At 32.0% G+C, this 22417-nt stretch overlaps 1 protein-coding gene across 2 annotated transcripts; it reads right to left on the reverse strand.

Moving 5' to 3' along the window:
* On the reverse strand, nt 1-13582 carry LOC113695974 (protein DETOXIFICATION 24). Of its 2 annotated transcripts, XM_027215234.2 has the most exons (10): nt 13086-13415; nt 11477-11526; nt 8519-8768; nt 3793-4334; nt 1826-1912; nt 1692-1748; nt 1360-1598; nt 1053-1171; nt 816-902; nt 1-425 (listed from the first exon to the last, which is right to left on the reverse strand). In XM_027215234.2, the coding sequence occupies exons 3-10, from the start codon at nt 8762-8764 to the stop codon at nt 354-356; spliced, it is 1449 nt and encodes a 482-aa protein (XP_027071035.1). In that variant the 5' UTR covers nt 8765-8768; nt 11477-11526; nt 13086-13415; the 3' UTR covers nt 1-353. The 2 variants fall into 2 exon arrangements, with proteins under 2 accessions (XP_027071035.1, XP_027071034.1); XM_027215233.2 differs by lacking the exon at nt 11477-11526 and having other exon boundaries at nt 13086-13582.
* Nucleotides 13583-22417: the final 8835 nt, after the last annotated feature.

Genomic DNA, 22417 nt, shown 5'->3' on the forward strand with positions numbered 1-22417 from the left:
TAAACACAAATTTCAAATCTGTTATTGTTCCTACCCAAACACTTAGCTTTCATGATCTGAGGAAGACAGCCGAATTGTTCACCAGATAACAGTAGTACAAAAAAAAAAATTTCAGCTCTCGGATTTTCTCCATCCTGCTCGAGTTAAATTCGAAGGCATCAAAGCTTACTTACAGGACAATTGAATAGAAATGGCAAACAAGAAACAAATGTTTGGACTTGAAATGAAATTTCCAATATGACGGACCACACAGGACGAAATCTTCGCGGACAGCCTCAGCATGCGCAAAATTTGGCAATAACAAAATCAACATTTATGTGGTTCATTAGCCTAAAATCTCAGGTTCTTGACTCTTAAGCAAGATCAGAAGATTCTTCAGGCGATCTCAAGTACCATTGCTGAAGACGGTTTTTAGCTTTAATAACCTGTAAAGCAAAACATCATGCATCAAATAATGAACTAAAACCCTTTGTTTTCAGTTTTATTCCCTAATATCTTAACACATCAGGTTGTTCATTTTTTGTGCTGCTTCCAACTCGCACACCAATATGATGATATTCATGCATTTCATTCGTTCTGTTTTTGTGCTTAAAGCATGTTCCTAGCTAACCTACATTAACATGACCTGCTAAACACAACAGAACAAATGTTTCAAAAGATGTGAGCTGAACATGATGATCAAACGTGTTATATGTAGAACTCAAATGCCGAGCACAAAGCCGTAAAAAGAGTACTATGTGGAGATTGCTACTAAACATCAGAAGAAAAGCAGAATTTGCCCCATTTTTTAAAGTGATTTTCCTTCAGAGGTTTACCTCTACATCCCAATCTGTCCTCCATGTCATGAAGCAAAGTGCAATAGTCTGAGTAATCACCCCACAAAGCATACCAATCCATATGCCCTATCAAACCAAGATGAAGTTTAGAACAGAATCAAGTTATGCTGCTGTTACATCAACTGATACAGTTTTTGATGAATCAAGAATTACAACATAGTGGTCAATAGTATTTCAAGCTATGAGAAATGTCTCAATCAAGAAAGCATCATTTACCTTAACTTGAAGATGAGCAACATATCCAAGCAAAGCTCCAATTGGAATTCCAATTAGGTAGAAGCAACAAAGATTGATAATTGCAACTGTGCTCTGTAGACCTGCTCCTACTGCCACCCCTGAAAGCAAAATCTAAATGTTAGGATGAAAGTTTGAAGATATTGCTAAAGACGCATCACACGCATATTTTGGGTATTTTCAAAGTATAAGATAATTGTTCAAAACTTCATAAATTGCCAAAATATCAGATGGTACATTATCTTTGTTGTTCAATCAGGACAAGAATAGAAACAACATCATGACTTACCTGACAGAACTGGGTAGATACTATTGAGCAACACTGAGAAAGCTAATAGAAGAGAAAGGTCAGATACACTTTCTGCAACTTCCTTCTCGTCCGAAAATAAGTATCCAATTTTACTACCAAAGACCAAGCAAAGCACCCAAAAAAATAGTCCTATAACAATTGAAGTGCTCAGAAGGACTTTAATGGAAAACTTTGCAGCTTTAGCATCTCCTCTCCCTAATTCATTAGCAATCCGAACACTGCACAAAGAAGCAAGAGAAGCCAGGTCAAAAAGACAAATAGTGCTTCATTGGAGGAAGGGGTGGCAATGATTGAACTCATTCTTAACATACCAAGCAGCACCAAGGAAACCAAGGCTTATCATGAACTCCCATCCATTGATATTGAGGCTGTTAAAAATCATTGTCATCAATAAAAACCTTAATTGAGTAGGAGAATACTGAATAACTGAGTCAATCATCCTTACCAAATGGAGAAGGCAGATATTGCAACCTCAGCATTTTTCATGTATCCGGCCAGTAATACAAGGACAGCATTGTACCACAACTCTAAGCTATAAACCAAACAACAGAATTAGAAACAGATGTCAAGTTCAACCTGCAGCAAGTAATTATAGAAAATTCTAAATAAAAAATATAAATCTTTTATTATGTCTTGCTATTTTGGACTGTTTGAGGGACAAAGTCTCCCATTGGTTTCCAAAAAATTTTGAAACAAGTTATAAGCATCTTGAGCCACTTCAGCAATTGTCTATTCAATTTGAGTTGGGATCCCGTGATCTTCCATTTTGGTAACTTGTCTCAAAAGTGGTTTCCACACAGGACTCTGCTACGAAAGATCAGAAGGTTCCAGGAATTTGTTTATTCATACCTCAAGTTCTTTCCTCTTATGGCTTTGTTAACTTGCACCTCAATGAGCTGCAATAACCTCTTTGAATTTCATTCAGTTTCATGTGTCCTTATCAATCTTAAGTTTCATGTGAGAGAGGTTCAATGACAAGTCTGACATTGGTTTTTCTAAGGATTTCCAAACAAGTAAATAAAGATCTTGGGCACTCCACTCACTGCTAATTGCTATTGAGTTGGCTGTCCAAATGTGTTCATAGGATACCTAGGGAATGCATGAGATGTGAACAGAAGTTCCTCTTTCATTACCTATATGACAAAAAATATTGGAGACTAGAAAAAAATCCATGATCAAATAGTATGGGCCAGGCATGAATTTCAATGTAGTTCTCTTCCAAATCAAATTAATTTTAATCTAAGTACACAGTTCTACGGTGAGAATGTATACTAGCAGAGATAATTTGAAGAACTAAAGAAGTTTCAGCACACCTACATGGAGCATCTGATTAAATATTCAATTGACATTTGGTTTACTAGAGCAAATATAAATACTACATAAAAGTATGTGTTTACATTTGGTTTAGCATGGTGAGTACTTGTTACTCGAGCGATATCATTGAGCTGCACTTGAATTTAATTCAGGACCTTTTCACACGCCTTGTAAATTAACCACATTACCGCTTCACATTTCACATTATTTGTCACATCCTAGGCCTATGAAATGTACTAGTGCTTTAACAAGACTTTGGTCCTAACTTATGAAAGATATACTCCGTTCGTCTCATTCAATGTCGCATGCATTTTATTTTTGTCCATTTCAAAATACTTGTCATAATTTTAAAAGTCAAAGGAAAAGCCACTGTTTTCAATCTCGTTTCCATACAAATTCCAAGGTAAGAACAGTCAGAAATATATATCCAAGTAAAATTTGGATGGAAGGTAGATCTGGAAACTTTATTTTGTCAGTTCAATGTGTCAAGGACAAAAATTCAATTCTCTTTAACTGTATGCAGCTCTGATCATGACACCTAAAGTAGATGTGAGGAATACTTATGATTGTAGCAAGCTAATTAATTCACATGATTACAAGCAATTTGGAAATATTTGAGTATCAGAATGAGGGACAAGTTTGGGGTCTGAAATCGTCTCTCATAGAAATACTTGTTTATAACATTTAAAAAAAAAAAAAAACTTAGCTATTTTGGGACCCCAAACTTTTATTTGTGTAGCAGTATGCTACTTAACACATTAATTTACAGAACACAAACATGGTTTTCTAATGCTTGACACAAAATTAGCCTGAAGAAAGTTAGGAAAAAAAAGGCAACTGCTTATTCTGATTATGCTAGATGAGGGCAAATCAAAAAGTAACATCGTATCCTGATTGTGTTAAATGTACAGATAAAGTCGATTAATAATAACAGCGATTTCCAAACTCAGGTATCTTTTACTATAGTTCTTATTTTACTGCATCCTATTATATGACTATTTCTTATTCTCTCTGCATTACCGTGATAATATTTTCTTTAAAACAAATGGTTAATCCTTTAAAACAAATAATTAAAAAGAAAAGGATGAAAAAACTTACCAAACCATCACACCAGAAGCTATTGAGAGCTTCACTACGGGCCATATATCCTTAAATGCAGCTGTAGTAAATCCTTTCCATGAGTCAGGGCACCAACCACCAAAGATGTAAGCAAACTCACCAAACACCACAAACCATGAAGAGATACTAAGTGCACCCATTGCACCACCAACTCCCCAGTCTAGACGGTAGACAAAAAGCCAAGACAAAGGAATATGGATAATGAACTGCAAGATGGATAGCCAAGCGATGACCATGTTCTTTTGCTGTGCTTGTAGATACATTTGGATAGTCAAACTGAAAACAAAGTTGTAGATAAAGGGGATGAACCATAGAGAGGTGTACCCAGCAGCTTGTGCTATATCATCTTTTTCACCAAGCAATCTAAAGATGGATGTTCCAAAGATGAAAACCGGTAGCAAGATAGTTAGAGTAATAAAATCAACAATCCATGATCTCTGCAGGTAAATACCCATCATATGTAGCTGTCCTGCACCAAATGCTTGCCCACAAAGAGTTTCTGTCGCACTGGACATTCCAATCTGCAACAACAGCACAATGAAGAAAACTGAAGCAGAACATATGAAGTTTGAGAGGACATAAGATGAGGTATGACTGAAATTGCATTCAAGTGGTTAGCTTCATCAAGTTTAGCACTCATGTAAGACAACCAAAAGAATCACAGTCAAAGCAAAAAGGTTGATTGAAAATCAATGTATGCCTGAGCAATAAAGTTGGATTATGAATCTTCCATTTTGTCACATAACATGAACTCAATGCCATGGGTGCTATCAAAGCTGAGTTCAGCAACTGATAATCATTTAGTGGCACAGCATTGAGAAATACGATGAGGCAAACATGCAGATGATATGAAGCCACACAAGCATTATTCATTTTACAGGATGCAATATGGAATAATTGTACAAGGCGGAAAAAACGAGTTCCAATTTAATATCTGTTCATGAATAGTTTTTTGAGCCTGTTCATGAATAGCTCTCAGAGAAAGAGACCTCAGGGTCTAAAATTACATAAAAATGCCCAACCATTTTAAACAAAAAGAAATATCAAAACCAGACACGTACATAATCCACTCAGAAATATCTAAAGGCTCAATACGAAGTATACTTCACCTTCAATAATATTTCCACAGACTACCAGTCATACTTTTTCAGGGAAGAATAATCACTCCAGCAAATAGCATCATTAAAGATCAAAGTGACAACCGCCTGAGAGGAAAATAACTATATAGGACTTTTATTAGTTTCTTTACTCCATTAGGCAAATACACACACGTAAATGCAAACTTCACTGAAAGCTTTTGGATTGAATGCCATATTTGTTAGAAAGAATGCAGCTCAATCTTCAGTTAGAATCATTATTAAGTCTTCTTCTATGTCTTTGCCAGATTTCTATGCAAGAACTTTTGCACCCTGTAAGTTCCTTAACAGCCCTATTAAGTGCTTGACAAGATTAAATAAGCAATCTAATTGCTTCCCATCTGCTTCAAAATTGTAACTATTGGTGTTTCCTAGCACTAATCAGTAACTTAATCCTGAAGTAATTACGTTTGGATTAGCTGTTTTTAGGGGTGTTTTTGAAAAATTTTACTATAGCAAAGTTTTTATAGTATATTTTGGGATATTTTTAGAAAATATTTTGGAATATTTAAGCGTAGAAGAGTTTTTACAATATATTTTGGGATTTTTTTAAACATTAAAAAAAATTTACACTACTTTTTAGAGTACTTTTTAAAAATTTTATTTTGAAAAACTAATTTTTCAAAAACTCTTGAATCCAAACAGAGGCAACACTATCTCATAGCCCTTCCCAAATTCCCTTAGACTGCTCAATTAACGATTTTCTTTCAAAACATCTCAAAATTATGCCAGCTAAAATTATTTCGGAAACATTTCTAAAAGCCAAGATATTCTTGATTGTTGGCCTCTACGTTTCGATTCAGTTCAAGTTTTTTTTTTTTTCAAATTTTAATGCATTAATCTTAACTGAAATCTTCTTGATTTATTTTCCATTTAATAGGCAATAACAATAAACCATGTTACAAAATGGTTTCCTTGACCAATTGTACCTCCATAGAGCTCTAGTGTCTTCAATGTTTGGTTTGTCAATTATCCGTCAATGTGTATTGTCGCAATTATGTAGTCATTCCTTCAATATACTTGATTATGAGCTTTATATGCAGCAACTCCAACCAAAGACCAGTGTTCTAAGACTCCAACTAGATCAACCGGTCAAACTGGTCGAAAGCCGATCCGAATCAAATCAAATACTCAGAAGTAATGAATGAATTCGGTCAAATCTGGGTTTTATTTGACCAGTGAACCAATAGAACTCGATTAAACCCGGTTTTTCCCCTACCCCCTTTTTTGCCTAATTTTTTTAAAAAAACTTTAACACTTGAGTTTGTCTTGACCCATGAACTGCCGATTAAACAACCAAAAAAGACCAAAAAATCTGGAAAAATTAAACAAACCCAACAAAGTGAATTAACGAATCTCCTCTTTTTCGTTTTTAAGAACCTTAACCCTAGCTCGTCCACTGCTGCTTCCCAACAGGATTCTCCATCGCCACCACTCCCCAATAGGGCCGCCGCCGCTCCTCTGATAATTTTCGGACTTCAAGCATCTACCACCGGCAGCTCCTTCGGACTTCAAGCTCAAGGCTCAAGCCAACATTTCAAATTGGTAATTTTCATCATTTTTCTTACATGGGGACCGGTATTTGATTGTAGCTTTTCCTTTTTTTCTATAATTTTTTTCTTACAACTGGAATTGATATGAACTTAAAATATTTTGTCTATTCTATTTTCACAGCTAAGGTAATTTTTTGCTTTCACTATCAATTTTGATACAGTAGTATTTAATAGTAATTGATACCCGATGATTCCAGACTTAGGGTGCGTTTGAAAAATTGAAGTTTGAAAACTGAAAGTCCAAAATCTGAATCCATTAACTTATTAAATTGTTAAGTACTAAATTTGATACATTTGAGTATATATCACATTAAGTGATAAGTGAATAGGTTATCATTTATTTTTTAAAGTAAATTTTGCCCAAGAAATTCAGTGTTACTTAATTAATTCAGATGTTCAAGTTTTAGTTATCAAGCACGTCTAAACATGTTAAAATCTAAACCCATTAACTTTAAGCGCTGAATTGGGTTATCAAATAAAGCCTTAAACACAGTTGCTCGAACCTTTACTTGAATATTGAGTTTTTTATTACCAAATTTATTGTGCTGTTTTTCTTTCATTCTGTCTTCTAATGCTTAACATTAATGCTTGCAAATGACAAAACCTCTAGGTATATTCATTGTTTTGGGTTGTTGTATGCTTTCATTGTTATTTGATTATAGGATGCTTACCGTTGTGTGTAGCATTTACACTAAAGGTATAGAAAAATCCATCATTTTCTTTACCACAACAAGTTACTATGTAGAAGAAAGGCAAACCAGCAGGGCAATTAGAAGTATGACAGTGGAATTGAGACATGAACTTGTAGAAAAGGTACTCTTACTTCTCAGTCAATTTCAGCTCTTGGGAATTTGTTCTTCAGTATCATAAAACTGTTGTACATGAATGTGTCATGGCAAAAATTTTATGAAAAATTAACAGAATATATCTCATAAATTCATAATAAGTATTGCTGGATGCAATATAGAAAACATCATATTTTTATTTGGATTTATATTTGTCAAAGATTGAACATTATGAGATTTCTATTTTATGAATTTTGTGAGTTTGAATGAATTTAGTGAATTGGATATGGATTTGGATCTTTAGATTCTTGGTTATATTTTGTAAATTTGATTTGTAGGAAAAATGAATGTGTGTGTGTGTGTGTGGCGTATTTCTGACATCATCCAGTTTGACCATGGGTTGAATCCATTGACCCCTAACCCTTGAACTCAATCGAGTCGATACCTAGCCCGAGTCTGAAATTATAGACAAAAACCATGCCTCCAGATGGCTAATAATTTCTACAAGAATAGGCATAACAGCAAAAGCATCGGAACTATGAACATATTGTGGATGCCTACGGTAAAATCGCAGTTACATTTGGGTTTGTATTTCATACTCCTCTTTCATATGCTCCATCTACTGAATTCTCAATTTCTTATCACGCTACATACAAAGAGGGGAATACTGAACAAATAATGTCTTGCTAATTGATTGCTAACTTTCAGAAGAAATGAAATGAAAGCATATTCAAACTGCCACCAAATGCAAGACCAGTAATCAATTAGTTTTGATGAGATTACTTGTCCTTTGGTGGAAGGAAGAATAAAATTCGAAATCTGATGAGTTCCAGTTAGTGATACCCTATTGCTCGTTTCCTTCAGACTGTGTGACAGGAGATCTAAGGAATTCACAAAGTGAAACATTTTGAAGATGCTGGAAACACTATATGTTTGTGCTTGTTTATTAGCATGTACATTTGTAAGTATATAGATTACAGAACACATGACAAGTTATAACATTGAACCATTCATTCTGTGTGTACGTAACAATTCTTTGCAGCTGGTTTATTTGTCTTAGTTACAGTTTATATTCACCTTTCACACCTTGCAAAACTTCTTAATCAAGATGAAGCAATCACTTGGTGCATAGAGTTCAGGTACTAGCAATCTTGAGAATTTACAACCCAGAGAAACTTTTAATGGTCAAAATCCAACATATATAACAACTGCAAGGAGTTGGTGAACATACCAGTATTCCATTTACAAACCGCACGCTGAGAGTTTGTACAAGAGCATAACCAGCAAGATCCAATTCACTAATGTGTCCGACAAATGATTGTGTCACCACTATGCACCCAAATGAAGACACTCGTGCGAGAATACCGGGCAATGCAACCTTCCATATCTTCTTGGATTCATCAGCAATCCGTCCTTTCAAATTAACAACCTCTTCTTTTCCTGAGCTAAGCAGCCTCTCTTGTAGCCCATTGTCCATGGCTCTGTAAGCAAGATGGTATTAAAGAAGCAAATTAATCATCTTGTACTATTGATGACAAAGATCTAAGTTCGGACATATAATTCACAGTTTTCACTCGCAATGGAAACTTGATTGTGCACCCACGATCATAACAGTTTGGAACTTAAGAAGCAAGTATATAATGATTTGACTAGTCATTGTCAACAAATACTAATTAGAAGATTTCCAAGAAATGGTACCACATTATCAGCTAACCAAGTTTGGCTACCTTGTCTGTAATTTCACCAATCTAAGACACCCCGTCAATCATCTTCTTTCCGGTCTAAATACCATTATCAAAAAAACATATTTCTGAGTTGTTTTCAGATGTTGCATTCAAGTATTTTAAACCACTAACAGCACCAAAATTGCTATGCAGCCTCCAAACTGAAGTATGTAAAGGCTGCTACTCCTTTTTGAATAGGCTAAACTGGAAGCATAAAATTCTGATAGAAAGATCTAATACAGCATATTTTTAGAGGGATGCACGTGCTAGAAATATGAACTCTTTGAGTAGTAGATAAATAGATTCCTGGCAATTATGAAACATTTATCTCCGAAACAATTTGGAAGCACAAAAAATTGAAAGGAATGGCTAGCAAAAAATGATTCCTATCTAGTCACTGGATAATGTCTTTTTAAGAAAAGTAAAAAGGGAAACGCAAAAGAGAACTCCAAGCTAACCACCATAAAAAGTTGCTGCGGATGGAAAAGAAGAAAAATATATTGAAAAAGCACAATGACAAAAGTGTGTGTTAGTATTGCTTACACATTCCTTTAATTATCAAAATCTATTTAAAAAACCTTACATACTTAGATTCAATATTTCACTTTTACCTTTTTCTTTTTTTCTTCTTTTTTTAAGGCTTAAATATAGACCATTGCATATAATATTTAATTATCATCAGTTTATTATAAGAAATTGAAAATTATAATATTTAGTAAACTTACATAATTTCTTTTTTACCAACAATTGATGCATTTATAACATTTAATTAACAATTATGCATACTAAGAAATTATTAATTAGAAATAAAATACTTAATATTTTTAGTAAAATATATTCATTTCATTATTGTCCAAATTCGTATATAGTAATAGGAAAGAAGGATGAGGAAAACAAATCTAAAAATTAAAAAATTTTAAAAAAAAGTGCATTGGGTCTTAATCATTGAGCGTAATTTGTATGTTTTGCCAATACAAGGAATAATTTGCTGCTAACACTTAATTAGAAAAGACAAATTGTAATTAAACTTTAAAAAATTAGAAATATAAATAGTATTGGCAAACTTTGAGTCTTATATTCGCTTTGCTTAAGATGTTATTTACCTCTACCATAATCTGCTTCTAAAAAAAATTACCTGTACCTTAGTCAAATTAGCCATGGGATAGCATCATTAACGATTTACAAGTATGATTAAGGAATAAAGTTTTCTCAGCTCAGAACCACTTTTGATTTTTTGCCATCCATGCTATATTTTTAGTAGAAATAATAACGAAGATTTAAAAAATAAAACAAAGGTGCACCTAAACTGCCCAAAGGCAGAGGAATATAGATGGGCCCAGCAAATTTATTGCCTAACAGCAAATTTATTGCCTAACGATGGTCTATGCTAGAATGAATAGACTCTGGCCCAGAGCAGTTTCAATCATCATTCAGGAAAATTCAAAAGTACTAATGATTACGTCTCCAGACAGCAAAAGGATGAGATAATTCATAACCAAATGCCCGATGCAAAATGTTCAAAGAAAAGAAATTCTTTCAAAAAATGAAGATGCTATGAACTAAAAAAATTTTAAATCATTTCAGAATAATTATTTGACAGGTCTAATAATTATTCTAAAATCGATAAAAGAGTTCGAACATACAAGAATTAATAGAAGAGCTCGAACTTTTCTATTAATCCTGTACTAATTATTAAACATGTCAAGTAATTATTCTTCACCAATATAAAATTTCCCGACGGACCAAGAGACTTGTGCCCTTCTACATAATATAATAATATAGTGGCTGTCCATTCCCATTTATTGGATAGACAGGTCACGTTACATCTAGCCAACTGTCACCCAAGCTTTTAACCCAACCCCTTTATTTAGGATTCTAGCTGGATATGCACATTTTTCTGGGTGGTTAGGTAAGTGAATTATGTGGAATGTCCAAACAGAATATGGGAATAGTATAAAAGCTCAACTGAGCCATCTGAACATTGAGCAGCAAATTCCTTCTGTTTATTTATTTAGACATTGTTTTCAAAAAGGGATTAAAAACTCAATAGGTCCCACGATGTGAATGAGCACGTGGAGAACTGATGCCATTCTTATAATTGTTCATATTTTGTATCAAATTGTTGATTAAGGTATAGTATTGTGTGCAAACAATAAAAATGTACGGTTATTAGTAAAGATCATTGCAATTGAAATTGGTTTTATAGCTAAATTATGCAAATGGGTATTTTTGGATAGCTACATATAGTTATGCGTAGTTACTGACATAACTTAAAAATTCTAATAAAAATGTACCCAAATAGGTTTCGAATAAAAATTAAAAAGAATAAATTTTTTTTTTGAAAATGATAGAATTATTTTACCCCTTATTATGAAAGTTAAAAAGGTAGTTCAAGAAATATACAATTTAACAACATAAACTTCCTTAGACTTTATATATAAAGAAAAATATGGATATAGACATACCGATATTTTAGGTTGTTTTCTTCGATGTTTTTTAGTACAACATTTACAATCTGAGAAAAATGAGAAAATAGAAATTAAGCAATCATGAGACTTGAAAATATCTTCCAAGTATAAATTTGATTCAAGAAAGCAATTAATATTGTAGGACGAACAAAAAAGTAAGACAATTATTACAACTTATCACAAAGCAAAAATTAGCACATCAAATCAAATGGAAAAGGGCTAGAATAAAAGCGGAATCAAATGGAAAAGGGCTAGAATATCAACATTTATAGTGGACAAAATAATTGAACCCAGTAAAAATAATTTATGAAGTGAAAAAAAAAAAGAAAAAGAAAATGGCACGATTAAATTTGCCAATGCCTGCAGGACTGTTAGAATTCATCTACCTAACTTCAGTGGTAACACAAAAGAATAAGCCAACCAAACTTTGATCGCTAACGTCCAAGATGCCAATGTTGAACTACATTTCTGGATTCATGAAGGCCACGTCTCTTTCATTAATGCACGTGAGACACGACCATAAATCTACACAATACAAAATTGCTAGTTGGCAAGAAATGATTACTGAACCACTGAACTTTGTCTCAGTAAGTAACCACAATCCTTCTCTAACTGTAGATCAAGACTTCGAACCCCATTTACAATAAAATAAAATAAATTTAAATAAAATGTCAAAGCACCTTTTGATCTAGTAGACCTTATACAGCCTAAAGATGGATTCTTTTATACTAAAGATAGATTAGGTTATGCAGGGAAAAAAATGGTATAATATTGCTACCGTCAATTTAACTCATAACAAGCCAAATCAATTCGGTCGATACAATTGTCCCTTCTGAAAAAGTGCGAAACCTACACGTAATTGATGAAGCAATGCATACGTCCATTATAGGAAACTTCTGTCAGCAAATTTGAGGACCTGGTTCCTCTTACGGCTGGCAAAGAAAAACCGCAGAGGAATTGCATTGGGCTATGGACGGTTGGAATTCGGGTCGTAACAATTTTGCTCGATCTCAACCACTCATTTGAAAATAAATAGATTTTCAATAAACGATTGAGATTGAACCAGATAAAATTATGATTTATCAACATTTTCATTCATTTGTCGTGAAAGATTCCGTGGTACAAAAAATCAAAAATGACAGCTCCTTTAAACTTTTCTTGACTTCCTACTTTTCCAACTTTTAACTTGTACAAAATTTTGTTTTTCTTCCTCAAATTCTTTTATTGTAATTAAAAAAGCACACAAAAGAATATTAAAAAGCCAAAATTTGTATGAGTCCATTTTCAGGTGAATTGAAATTTAATTTTATAAAATTTCGGAGGATACAAATTTAATTATCAGCTTTTTCAAGAAACTCAGATGATTTCTTCCCGGTCATCCTCTAAGACCAGTAAAAAGGCCCAATAAAGCAGAAAAGAGAAAGAAACATAAAATCAAAGAGCTTTTGTTGAAGCCAGAAGTAGATAAAGAAATGTTATCCAAGAAACATGCAAAGAAAACTCAAAAAAGGGAAAAAAAAAAAAAAAAAAAGGGGTATGCGCAGGCTCTAAACACAGCAAAATGTTGGAATAAACGCCATCAGAGAAAAGAAAGAGAGAAACTTACTTGAGTCTTTGTAGTGGTATCTACTATCCACTTGATCAGCTGCTTCAACAACCCCTAAAGCTGCTGCTTGGGAGAAGAAGAAGAAGAAGCAGAGGAAGAAGGAGAGAGTTGGGAGACTCTAACTCAGTCCAAAAGAGGTAGTAGTAATACTGAATATGTAGAAACTAGTACAAGAAATAGACGAGAAGCAGGACAGGTGGTTTTGGTGGTAATAGGGCAGCTGGTGGCACGTTTTGTACGGGTTTCGCACGGACAGGTGGAAGCTTACTGTCAACAACTACCATGGGGAGGGACGGACTGACCGACCGCGAAGACCAAAATACAGCCACCAAAGGTAGGTGACAAAAAGGGGAAAAAAAAAGGTAAGTGAAATTGAGCAAGATACAAAGGTTAATTAGATTTACCTCCCCCGATGTTTAATCAAACTACCGGGTGAGACGCACCCAATATGTGTGCAACTATCGGACGAGTAGCGTTATTTTTCGTGGGAAGGTAGTAAAAAAAATAGCTCAGCTGTTTTAAAAGTGGTAGTTTTTAAACTAGGAAAGTGATAATTAATTCAAAAGAAGCAGAGTGGTAATAGACAGGTGGATAGTTAAAAGGGATAATTTCAGAAACCTTCTTTGAGTTTTTGAATATTTCACTGGTTTCTCTTCAAATTTTAAAAATTATACTAATTACTTTTGAAATTAATTATCTTATAACATTTAGATTCAACTAGTAATTAAAAAGTAATATTAAGAAAGAGAAAATAATATGATTTCATCATTGCCCCTCATCTACTACATTATTTAGTTAATTTAATACCAACACACACATTAAAGAAAAACACTAAATTTGTGGTTTATCGTTAGGGATCAAATCACATATAATCTCAAAAAATAATATATCATTCTATATTTTTTACTTAATGTAAGATCCAAATTATTTTTTTTAGTTATAAATCCATTGTCAAACATGATCAACAACAAATAATAATAAAAATTTGCAATTGAAACATTACAAAGAGTGAACTTTAACATCATAAATATCTTTGTCAACATATTAAGATTAGTTGTTGAAAATTTTTATGATCTTAAAGTTTGCCTTTGTAATGTTTTGGTTTCAGATTTTTTTGATTATTTGTTACTGGTCATGTTTGACAATAGGTATGTAATTGAAAAGTGTAATTTGAATCTTAATATTAAGGAAAATGTATAGAATGATATACTATTTTTTGATGTTATATGTGATTTGATCTCTAATAATAAACAGCAAATTCTAGCCTTTTTCTTAATGTGTACGCTGATATTAGATTAAATAAATAATACAGTAAATGAGGGACGATAGTGGAATCATATTATCTTATCTCTCCTAATATCACTTTTTAATTGTTAGTTAGATCTAGATGTTATAAGATAATAAACCTTGAAGGGGGTTAATGTAATTTTTAAAATATAAAGGGTGGCTAGTGAAATAGCTAGAAACCTCAAGAGAGGTTTCTGAAATTATCCCTAGTTAAAATGATGCAATTGTCTTTAGAGCCTGACAATTGGGGTAGGAAGGTGTAGAGAAGGATGAGATGTTAAAAAAATGATGTAATTGATTTTAGAAATAAGTAATAATGGTAGATTAGATGATACACAAAATGACACAATTTGTTTACATCGAACCCTTCCTTCCTGCCTTATATAGAATAAGATTATTAAATATACTTTTGTGGTTTAAGTAAGGGTGTGCTTGGATAGGAAGATTATTTAAAATAATTACTATTGTACTTTTTGTAATATGATGCATGTGAGATAAAATATGATAAAAAATGTGTATTAGAAAATGTATTTGCGGTGCAAGCAAATAATTTTTTGACAAATAATCCTTATACAAACACACCCTAAATTAAGTACATCTACCCTTGATGGTAGCCATGATGGAAGCCATGAAATGACAAAAATGCAATTTTCCGTAGAGGGTTTTTTAACTGACAAATAGGATTCCGAAGCTTGAAAAATAAACAATCTAGTCTTTGAGTTGCTAATTGTTTATAAAAGCCATCCATTAAAATTCATCCAGAAAATCTTGAACAAAATTTAAATGAAAACAGTCAACTGGTAACACCGTTAGAAAACGAAAAACAACACGAAATGGCAACAAAAAAAAACAAGTAAAACTCTCCCTCTCATCTATATTTCTTTGCTTTTGCCTTATTTCAACTCTGCATACTTTCTCAACCGACATTTTCAGTAAAAGAATCAACCATTATATAAAGATTTAGAATTGAATATAGAACAAGAAAATTTAGCTAGATTATGCGTAACAATAGGACTTGGTATTTTGATTCAAAGATGGTCTCTTTTGAAATTTGAATTTTTATGTTAATTTGAACATTTTATTAAAAATTTTTGTAGACATAAGTTCGACTTGATGTAGAGAAGGTCTATTTGATAATTGTCTGAGTATTCAAAACGTAAGACTGTAGTAAGACGCTCCATCCTTTGATTTACTTTATTTAATAAAAGTTGGGTTGGCACCCCAACCTCTTGTCAGGCTTGCTAATCCTTACTATACTATACTAAAAGCGTCAGTTGGAGTTGCTACAGTGCTCATGGACCGGTTATCCGGTAATTTTGAGCAACTTCGGTGGCTTTTTCATAGGCAGATAGACTGGTTATGCTGTAAATTTCGACAATTCCAATGGCATTTCATAAGAATTTGTTTGGGCTTGCCCTCTTGCCCCAGAGAGACGCTAGAATTCTTTACCCTTTCCGTGGCATTTTTATATATGTGCCATATATAAAGCTTGATGCCCTTTGGTGTTATATTGTTAGTTCTTTCTTCTTCTTTTTATTTTTTTTGCCTTTGTTATAAAGGATAAAATGGATTTATTATCTAACAAAATAATAAAACAACAATTTTACTATAACTTCGAATCTTCCCATATTTTTATGTTCAATTTCTCCATGTTTATCTACTATATTTGACACACATTTCTTCAATTTTTCTTTATTAACATTACCCAAATTAAGTCCATTCACTTGTTCCCCTATAATACTTCACTTTTATAAGAGAATTATTATTACAAATATTTTTATTCTAATTAGTTATACACACATCTGAGTGTGCCTTAATCACTATTATGTATAACGAGAAAATAATTATTGAACATGTTTGAACTAATTCTTGATAAGAAATTTCAGAAAAGTAATGTACTATCCAACCTTTAGCTTTAGATACTTTTATTCGTATTTTCTTCATTCAGAGTTTTAATTTTTGTTTATATTCTTAATTAGGCTTGCTATAAAAATTGAAACCTAGAAATTGGAACATTCGATTTGTTTTCTTAGGGTTTGGGTATATGTATGGTGGAAGTTGGACCAGTTTTGAGTGCTTCAACTTTTAGATATAATATGGCATATCCATTATTATCCTCTTTAATTCTCTTCGTGTAAGGCATTAATAGTGCAATATCATGCAAGCAAATTTTTCTTGCTGCAATAGACCGATGAAACTTGGCATCTTTGTGTTTGATTCACGTTGAAAGCAGCATCTTACATTTCCACTGTTTTGCATATGTAGCTTTACGAAATATTCTTTAATTATCTTACATTTCAACCAAGAGTTTCATAATATACAGTATACACTGAGTTTATTTGGATAGGAGTTTATTTGGATGATTTATTTGAGATAATTACTATAGCATATTTTATGATGTTATATATATGAGATAAAAAGGTGTTTGGAATTTGTGAAGCAAATTATTTTTTCAAATCATTTCAATCCAAACATACTCACTATCATTTTTGGATACATGTCATATATACAAAAGTTGATATTAGAATTCAAATTTGGATTAAATAATATGCATTAAAATGTGAAAATGTATACTACCAATATAAACAAGAGGGTCCTCCTGTTTTGGAAAAAAAAATTTAAAAAAAATATGAAGGAATCCCGTGGCCATGTAAACATTTTTTCTTTTTTTTTTGGCAAAAGGATAAACTTTCTTCATAAAAAAATATGCAATTTAAGAAATGGATTTTAGTTTTTAAACTTTTACAGTAGTCCCAATTTTTCTTTCAAGCATGAAAAAATGATTCTATAAATACATATTTTCGGATTTTAAACACGAGTTTGTTACTAAAAATATGAAAGTATCCCGTGGCTGCGTAAACCTTTTTTTTTTTTTTTTGCAAAAGGATAAACTTTCTTCATAAAAAAAATATGCAATTTAAGAAATGGATTATAATTTTTAAACTTTTACAGTAGTTCCAATTTTTCTTTCGAGCATGAAAAAACGATTCTATAAATATATATTTTTGGATTTTAAACACGAGTTTGTTACCCCATTTGTAAAATAGATCCACCGCCTAAATTATGGGCAACTTCAGTGGCTTTTGCATTCGTGCTTCAGTTGTGTGCTTGGTCAACTTTGGTGGCTTTTGTGTTTGTGCTTCAGAGTTCAGACGTGTATTTGTATCTTCATCGTATAGTTGTAGTTGCTTGAGCTCCCCTGGTGAGTGGGCGGTGGGTAGTGTCCGAAGCGGTCTGTGGGAGCCGCACAAAGCTGTATTGCCTATGTAATCTTGAGAGAAAGCCATCTGAAAAGCAATATATTGGATGTATTTCTTTCTCCAATTGAAGACCTGGATTTGGCGGTTTTACAAGGTAAAGTTTTCGCACTCTCACCTAGCTGATCTTGTTTAAACTTATTTCATTCTTGATTAGATACAAATAGTGTGTGCATAATTTTAAAAGTGATCAGCGTCACCATATTTATGATATTTGTATGTACTTGTACATTTTAAATGAATGCATCATTTATTTATAGTATCAAGAATTCGCAAAGATCTTAAGCCAAAGACTGACTATCTAAGAGAAAATTACAAATCAAATGAGTAAATGAGTAACAGCAATATTCAATTTACCTAAAGTCAAATTCTCCACATTTATTAACACCTATCATGTATTAAATATATAACCATTTTACATTAATCCACTTGCCTTCATTTGATCTTGATTAACATAGACTCAGGGCATCCTCACGCCTTGCGTGAGGCTGAAAAAACTAGTTAAAAAAAAAACGTAAGATTGTGATTCAGACAAACCACAAAATTTATTTTCTAATTTTTATAAACTTCAAAGGTGATAAATGTAATTGACTTAAACTGCAAAAGAGTACTACGGGGGTTTAAAACATGCTAGTGGGTTGGGCACACATTATGTGTGTGCTTATTTTAGAAAAAAGAAAATAATAAAAAAGATATCGAATAAAAAATTAGTTAGAAGGATTTTTGGGAGGTGATGCAATGTTCATTAGTGGAGTAATTAATTAGTTAATCGAGAAGTGTAATGATAATTATGTAGCGGTAGTTATGTAAGAGTGTGCGTTTTTTCAAATACGACGTGAATAGATAATCATAAATATTGAAAGAATATTTTTGGAAGGATAAATATTAACACTTTTTGTTATACATCAAACCCTACTCATGCTTTATTATATAGTAAGATAGTAAGATATTACGCTTACTTAAGCCAACTTTTGTGGCAATAGGTTGACGTGAGAAGCCTATTTGTTGGCATTCGAGGGGTTTAGTGCAATTTTGTTAAACCATTGGCTAGTTTTGTAATATGGTCAAATCTTAAGAAAGATAAGTGTACTTAACTGGAAATTAAATCAGTGCGTCCTACTAATTTTGTGTACAGTCTGACGATTGAATGGAAATAATGGTTCTAATATTTTGTCCTATGACATTAAAAAAAATGTTATTGGAAAATGAAACAATACAAATAATAAATGCTTGAAAGCTTTTTATAGAAGGACTAAAAAGTGGTTGCTTTTTTTTCGGTTATATCCTTCCATAGTTAGTTATCAATTGTCGGTTTGTAAGACTAAATCGGAATATCCCTTAAAAAAATAGCCTAAAGTAGGATATATTTCTCAATTTGAAGTATCAACTTGGAATGAGATCTTAAATTTTGAAGTATCAAGTAGGAAGAGTTTTTTAGTTTGATGAACCAATTTATAATTTGGCTATCCAACCATTTTAATTTGATGGTACACAATTTACTTTTTAAAGAAGTAATAGTAATTTTTTCACAATGAAATATATTTTCTTCTAGAAGAATAAAACAGATAGGAGTATAATTTTGCAAGAGACTTTGTGAGTAGAATAAAATATTTATTTTCAAAGTGTGGATAATGTTTCACTTCAGATATGTTTTGTAAATTAAAGCTCAAAATAGGAACAAGGGTCAATTACAATTTATCCTCTGAAGTATACCTTAATTCTCACTTTACCTCCCTAACCTTTATTTTGTGTCACTTAACCTTCTAAGTGGCAAAAATATCCCTCTACTATGTTGATTTTTTTCCTTTGTAGGTATTTCTTTTCTTTTTTTATTCCAAATTATTTTTTTAAAACTTTTATTTTTAAGTAAATAAAAATTTTTTCTAAGAAAAAATTTATGATGTACATTGGCTAATTTATAAAATTGAAGAAACTATGTATATTTTTTATAAATCAATTTAATCTATTCTCCACTTTAAGGAATTAAAAAAAATTGTATTCTATTGTCTTATAACTAGACAATTCAAAGTCAATTACTCATTTTCACAATCGCATATTTACATGTCAAATGTTGGACTCTCTTGTTGTTGCTTTTCCTCTAATGAATTATTGCTTATTAGGATCTTTTCTTTGTCCTTTTTTTTTGAAACTACTCAATTTCTAGGGTATTCCTTAATATATGGACTAATTTCATATGAAACATTACCACTACCAATTAGAGTGGTCGAAATCAATCCATAGGTAAAAATTCAATGTTTAAAAGGAGTAGAAAATTTGAAATAAAACTTAGTATAATATATGGGCATTTTTGTCTCTTATGGGATTAAGTAATAAATATAAAGATTAAAATAAAAATCAAGGTATACTCTGGGGTAATTAACCCTAGAAACAATTTAAACACGCAGCACAGATTTAGCCTTGTGCCGAATCCTTTAGCTTAGAAGTCCTTTTCATGACTCGTAAAACGCTAGTTTTAGTGATTGCACAATCTAATTACAGTCAATAAATTAAATCACGTGATTTGCCTGGTTTGTTAACTGTAGCTCCTACTGCAAGCTATGAAGGTCCTTATCGATAAGTTTCTTCCCTTGTGGTTTAGAAAACGACGCATACCCATAAGTTGTTGTTCCTTTTATTTCTTTGAGGAGCAACTTGTTTCTTCTTAAACACCGAAAAAAAAAAAAAAGTACAAGCAAAAAAAATTATTTTGAGGTTGTGTGACACAGCAGCTTCCTTCTTTGAAGATGAGGAGAAGGAAAATCAAATTGAAAACAGAGTTAATGACAAAAGGCAAAGCATATGCACGTATAATTTTGAGATAATATTAGAAACCTCCTTGAGCTTTCTTACAATATAACTCAGTACCCTTAAACTTTTAAAAATATCAGTGACCTCCCCTATTTTTAAGTTCTTGTAACATTTTAAACCCAATTTAAAATGTATGAGTAAATACTCATTTTGAAGGAGGGAAGATAATTCTTTCCATGCTCTCTCTTTGTTGTCCTACTATTTCGCAAAATTGTAAGCATATTCATCAAAGACAAAAAGTCTGAAGGTGTAACTCTAAAGAGACAAAATACGGCAACAGTAATCATAAGCACTATATTTATTTAAAGTACAAACAAACAATTAAAACTTTACTAAAGATGTTTTCAATCTGCAAAAGAAATTTTTTCCTCTAGGATTCATTTAGTTGGTAGTTTAATGGCGCACAATAAAGAATGGACCCAGTATTATTTTGTTTTTAAGATGGGGTAAGTTAAAAGTGGTGAGTTACAACAGAGGGTAGATGTAGAAGTGCTGGAACTCAGAGGGTAAGTGGTGAGTTAAAACTTCAATATTGGACCCAACTTTATTTTTATTGTGTATCCTTAGGGCACCAGATAGGAAAAAAAATTAAAAATTAATGTAAAGGTATTTTGGATGAATTTAGGAGTTTCGTAAATTATTTAAAAATCTTAAAACTTTTGTTCTCCAGATAGACGGCTTGAGTAGCACAAAAAGACAAAGTGCTTAAAATTATAATATCCATAAAAATTAGAGGTGTTTTCAAGGATGTATTTGAAAAACAACACTGTAGTATTGTATTTTGAAAACTTTTTACTTTAGATGGGTCCGTATATATTAAATATCTTTGAAAATGTATTTTAGGATTTTATTTAAATTTAAAATTTTATTAGGGTATTGTTAAAATTTTATTTATTTTTCACCACTATCCACCATTGTCCCTCCCTGCCTCCCTCCTTCTCTCTCCTTTCTCTTCCTCTTCCTCTCCTCCACTTCTTCCTTCTCCTCCCTCTCTAGGCATAGAGAGGAGAAGGGTGTTGCAGGGGAAGGGAGAGGAAAAAACAATGTTTTAAAACCCGGACCGTCAATTGAACTGGTGAGGTGAAAGGGTCGAGGTTCAACCGGTCGGACCGGTTCAACCTCGGTTCAATGAATTTTTTTAAAAATAATTTATATAAATATATATATGCACAAAATAAGACATGCAATGGACTAATTTAAAACTTTATATGATGAAAAGTTCACTATTTTTGAATAATTTGGATTTTCAAAAATAAATTTTTTAAATTATAAGTTAAAACAAATAAATTTCATCTCAATTTCAATTATATCTACCAAAAAAAATCTTAAATCCAACCCAAAAATATCACAATATTTTGAAATTATACAAAATTCACGTCTATGAGAATTTGACATTGTGAACTTAAATTTTAATTTACGTATTTGAGATTTAAAGATTGTAATTTAAAAAAGAAAGTTTTGAGTTCGAAAGAAGTTAAGAGAATTGAAAATAGAAATGCAAACTTGATAAGAAACAAAAAATGAGATAAAAGTGAGTGGTTGTGGCATTAAATAATTTGGGTTAAGGAACAATAATTCTTTTTTAACTTTTTCCAATTTAATGGACAAAAATAAAATTAAAAGATAGAAGAAAACATCAATAAATTAAAACTAATGAGGTTTGATTAAAAATGGAGTGACAAAAGAAAAGATGAGAGAGAAAGAAAGAGTTGAAGATTAAAAAGAAAAAGTCATGAGAGGATGAGATTTTGTAAGAAAAATGGAAAAATGAAATATAGATGTTTGTTTTATATAAATAAGTTATCAAAAAAAGCAAATAAAATGTGATGGTGCAATGGTTACTACATTGGTCTTCTATTGCAACGGTCTTGAGTTCGAATCTTGATAGAAGCATTTTGCAAAAAGTTAAAAAAAAAAAAGAAACTCAAAAACCGGTTCAATACGGTTCACCGGTTTTTCACGGTTTTGACCGGTTCTTTA

This window comes from Coffea arabica, chromosome 6e, assembly GCF_036785885.1.
Source record: "Coffea arabica cultivar ET-39 chromosome 6e, Coffea Arabica ET-39 HiFi, whole genome shotgun sequence".
Lineage (NCBI taxonomy): Eukaryota > Viridiplantae > Streptophyta > Magnoliopsida > Gentianales > Rubiaceae > Coffea > Coffea arabica.

What these genes read in the sequence shown, in the direction of transcription:
- LOC113695974 (XM_027215233.2), bottom strand. Translation starts at nt 8,764, where the DNA reads ATGGACAATGGGCTACAAGAGAGGCTGCTTAGCTCAGGAAAAGAAGAG. An exon ending in GCTTCTGGTGTGATGGTTTG is followed by an intron (nt 1,913 to 3,792) that starts GTAAGTTTTTTC and finishes TTTGGTTTATAG; the next exon opens with CTTAGAGTTGTGGTACAATG. An exon ending in TATCTACCCAGTTCTGTCAG is followed by an intron (nt 1,172 to 1,359) that starts GTAAGTCATGAT and finishes TTTTGCTTTCAG; the next exon opens with GGGTGGCAGTAGGAGCAGGT.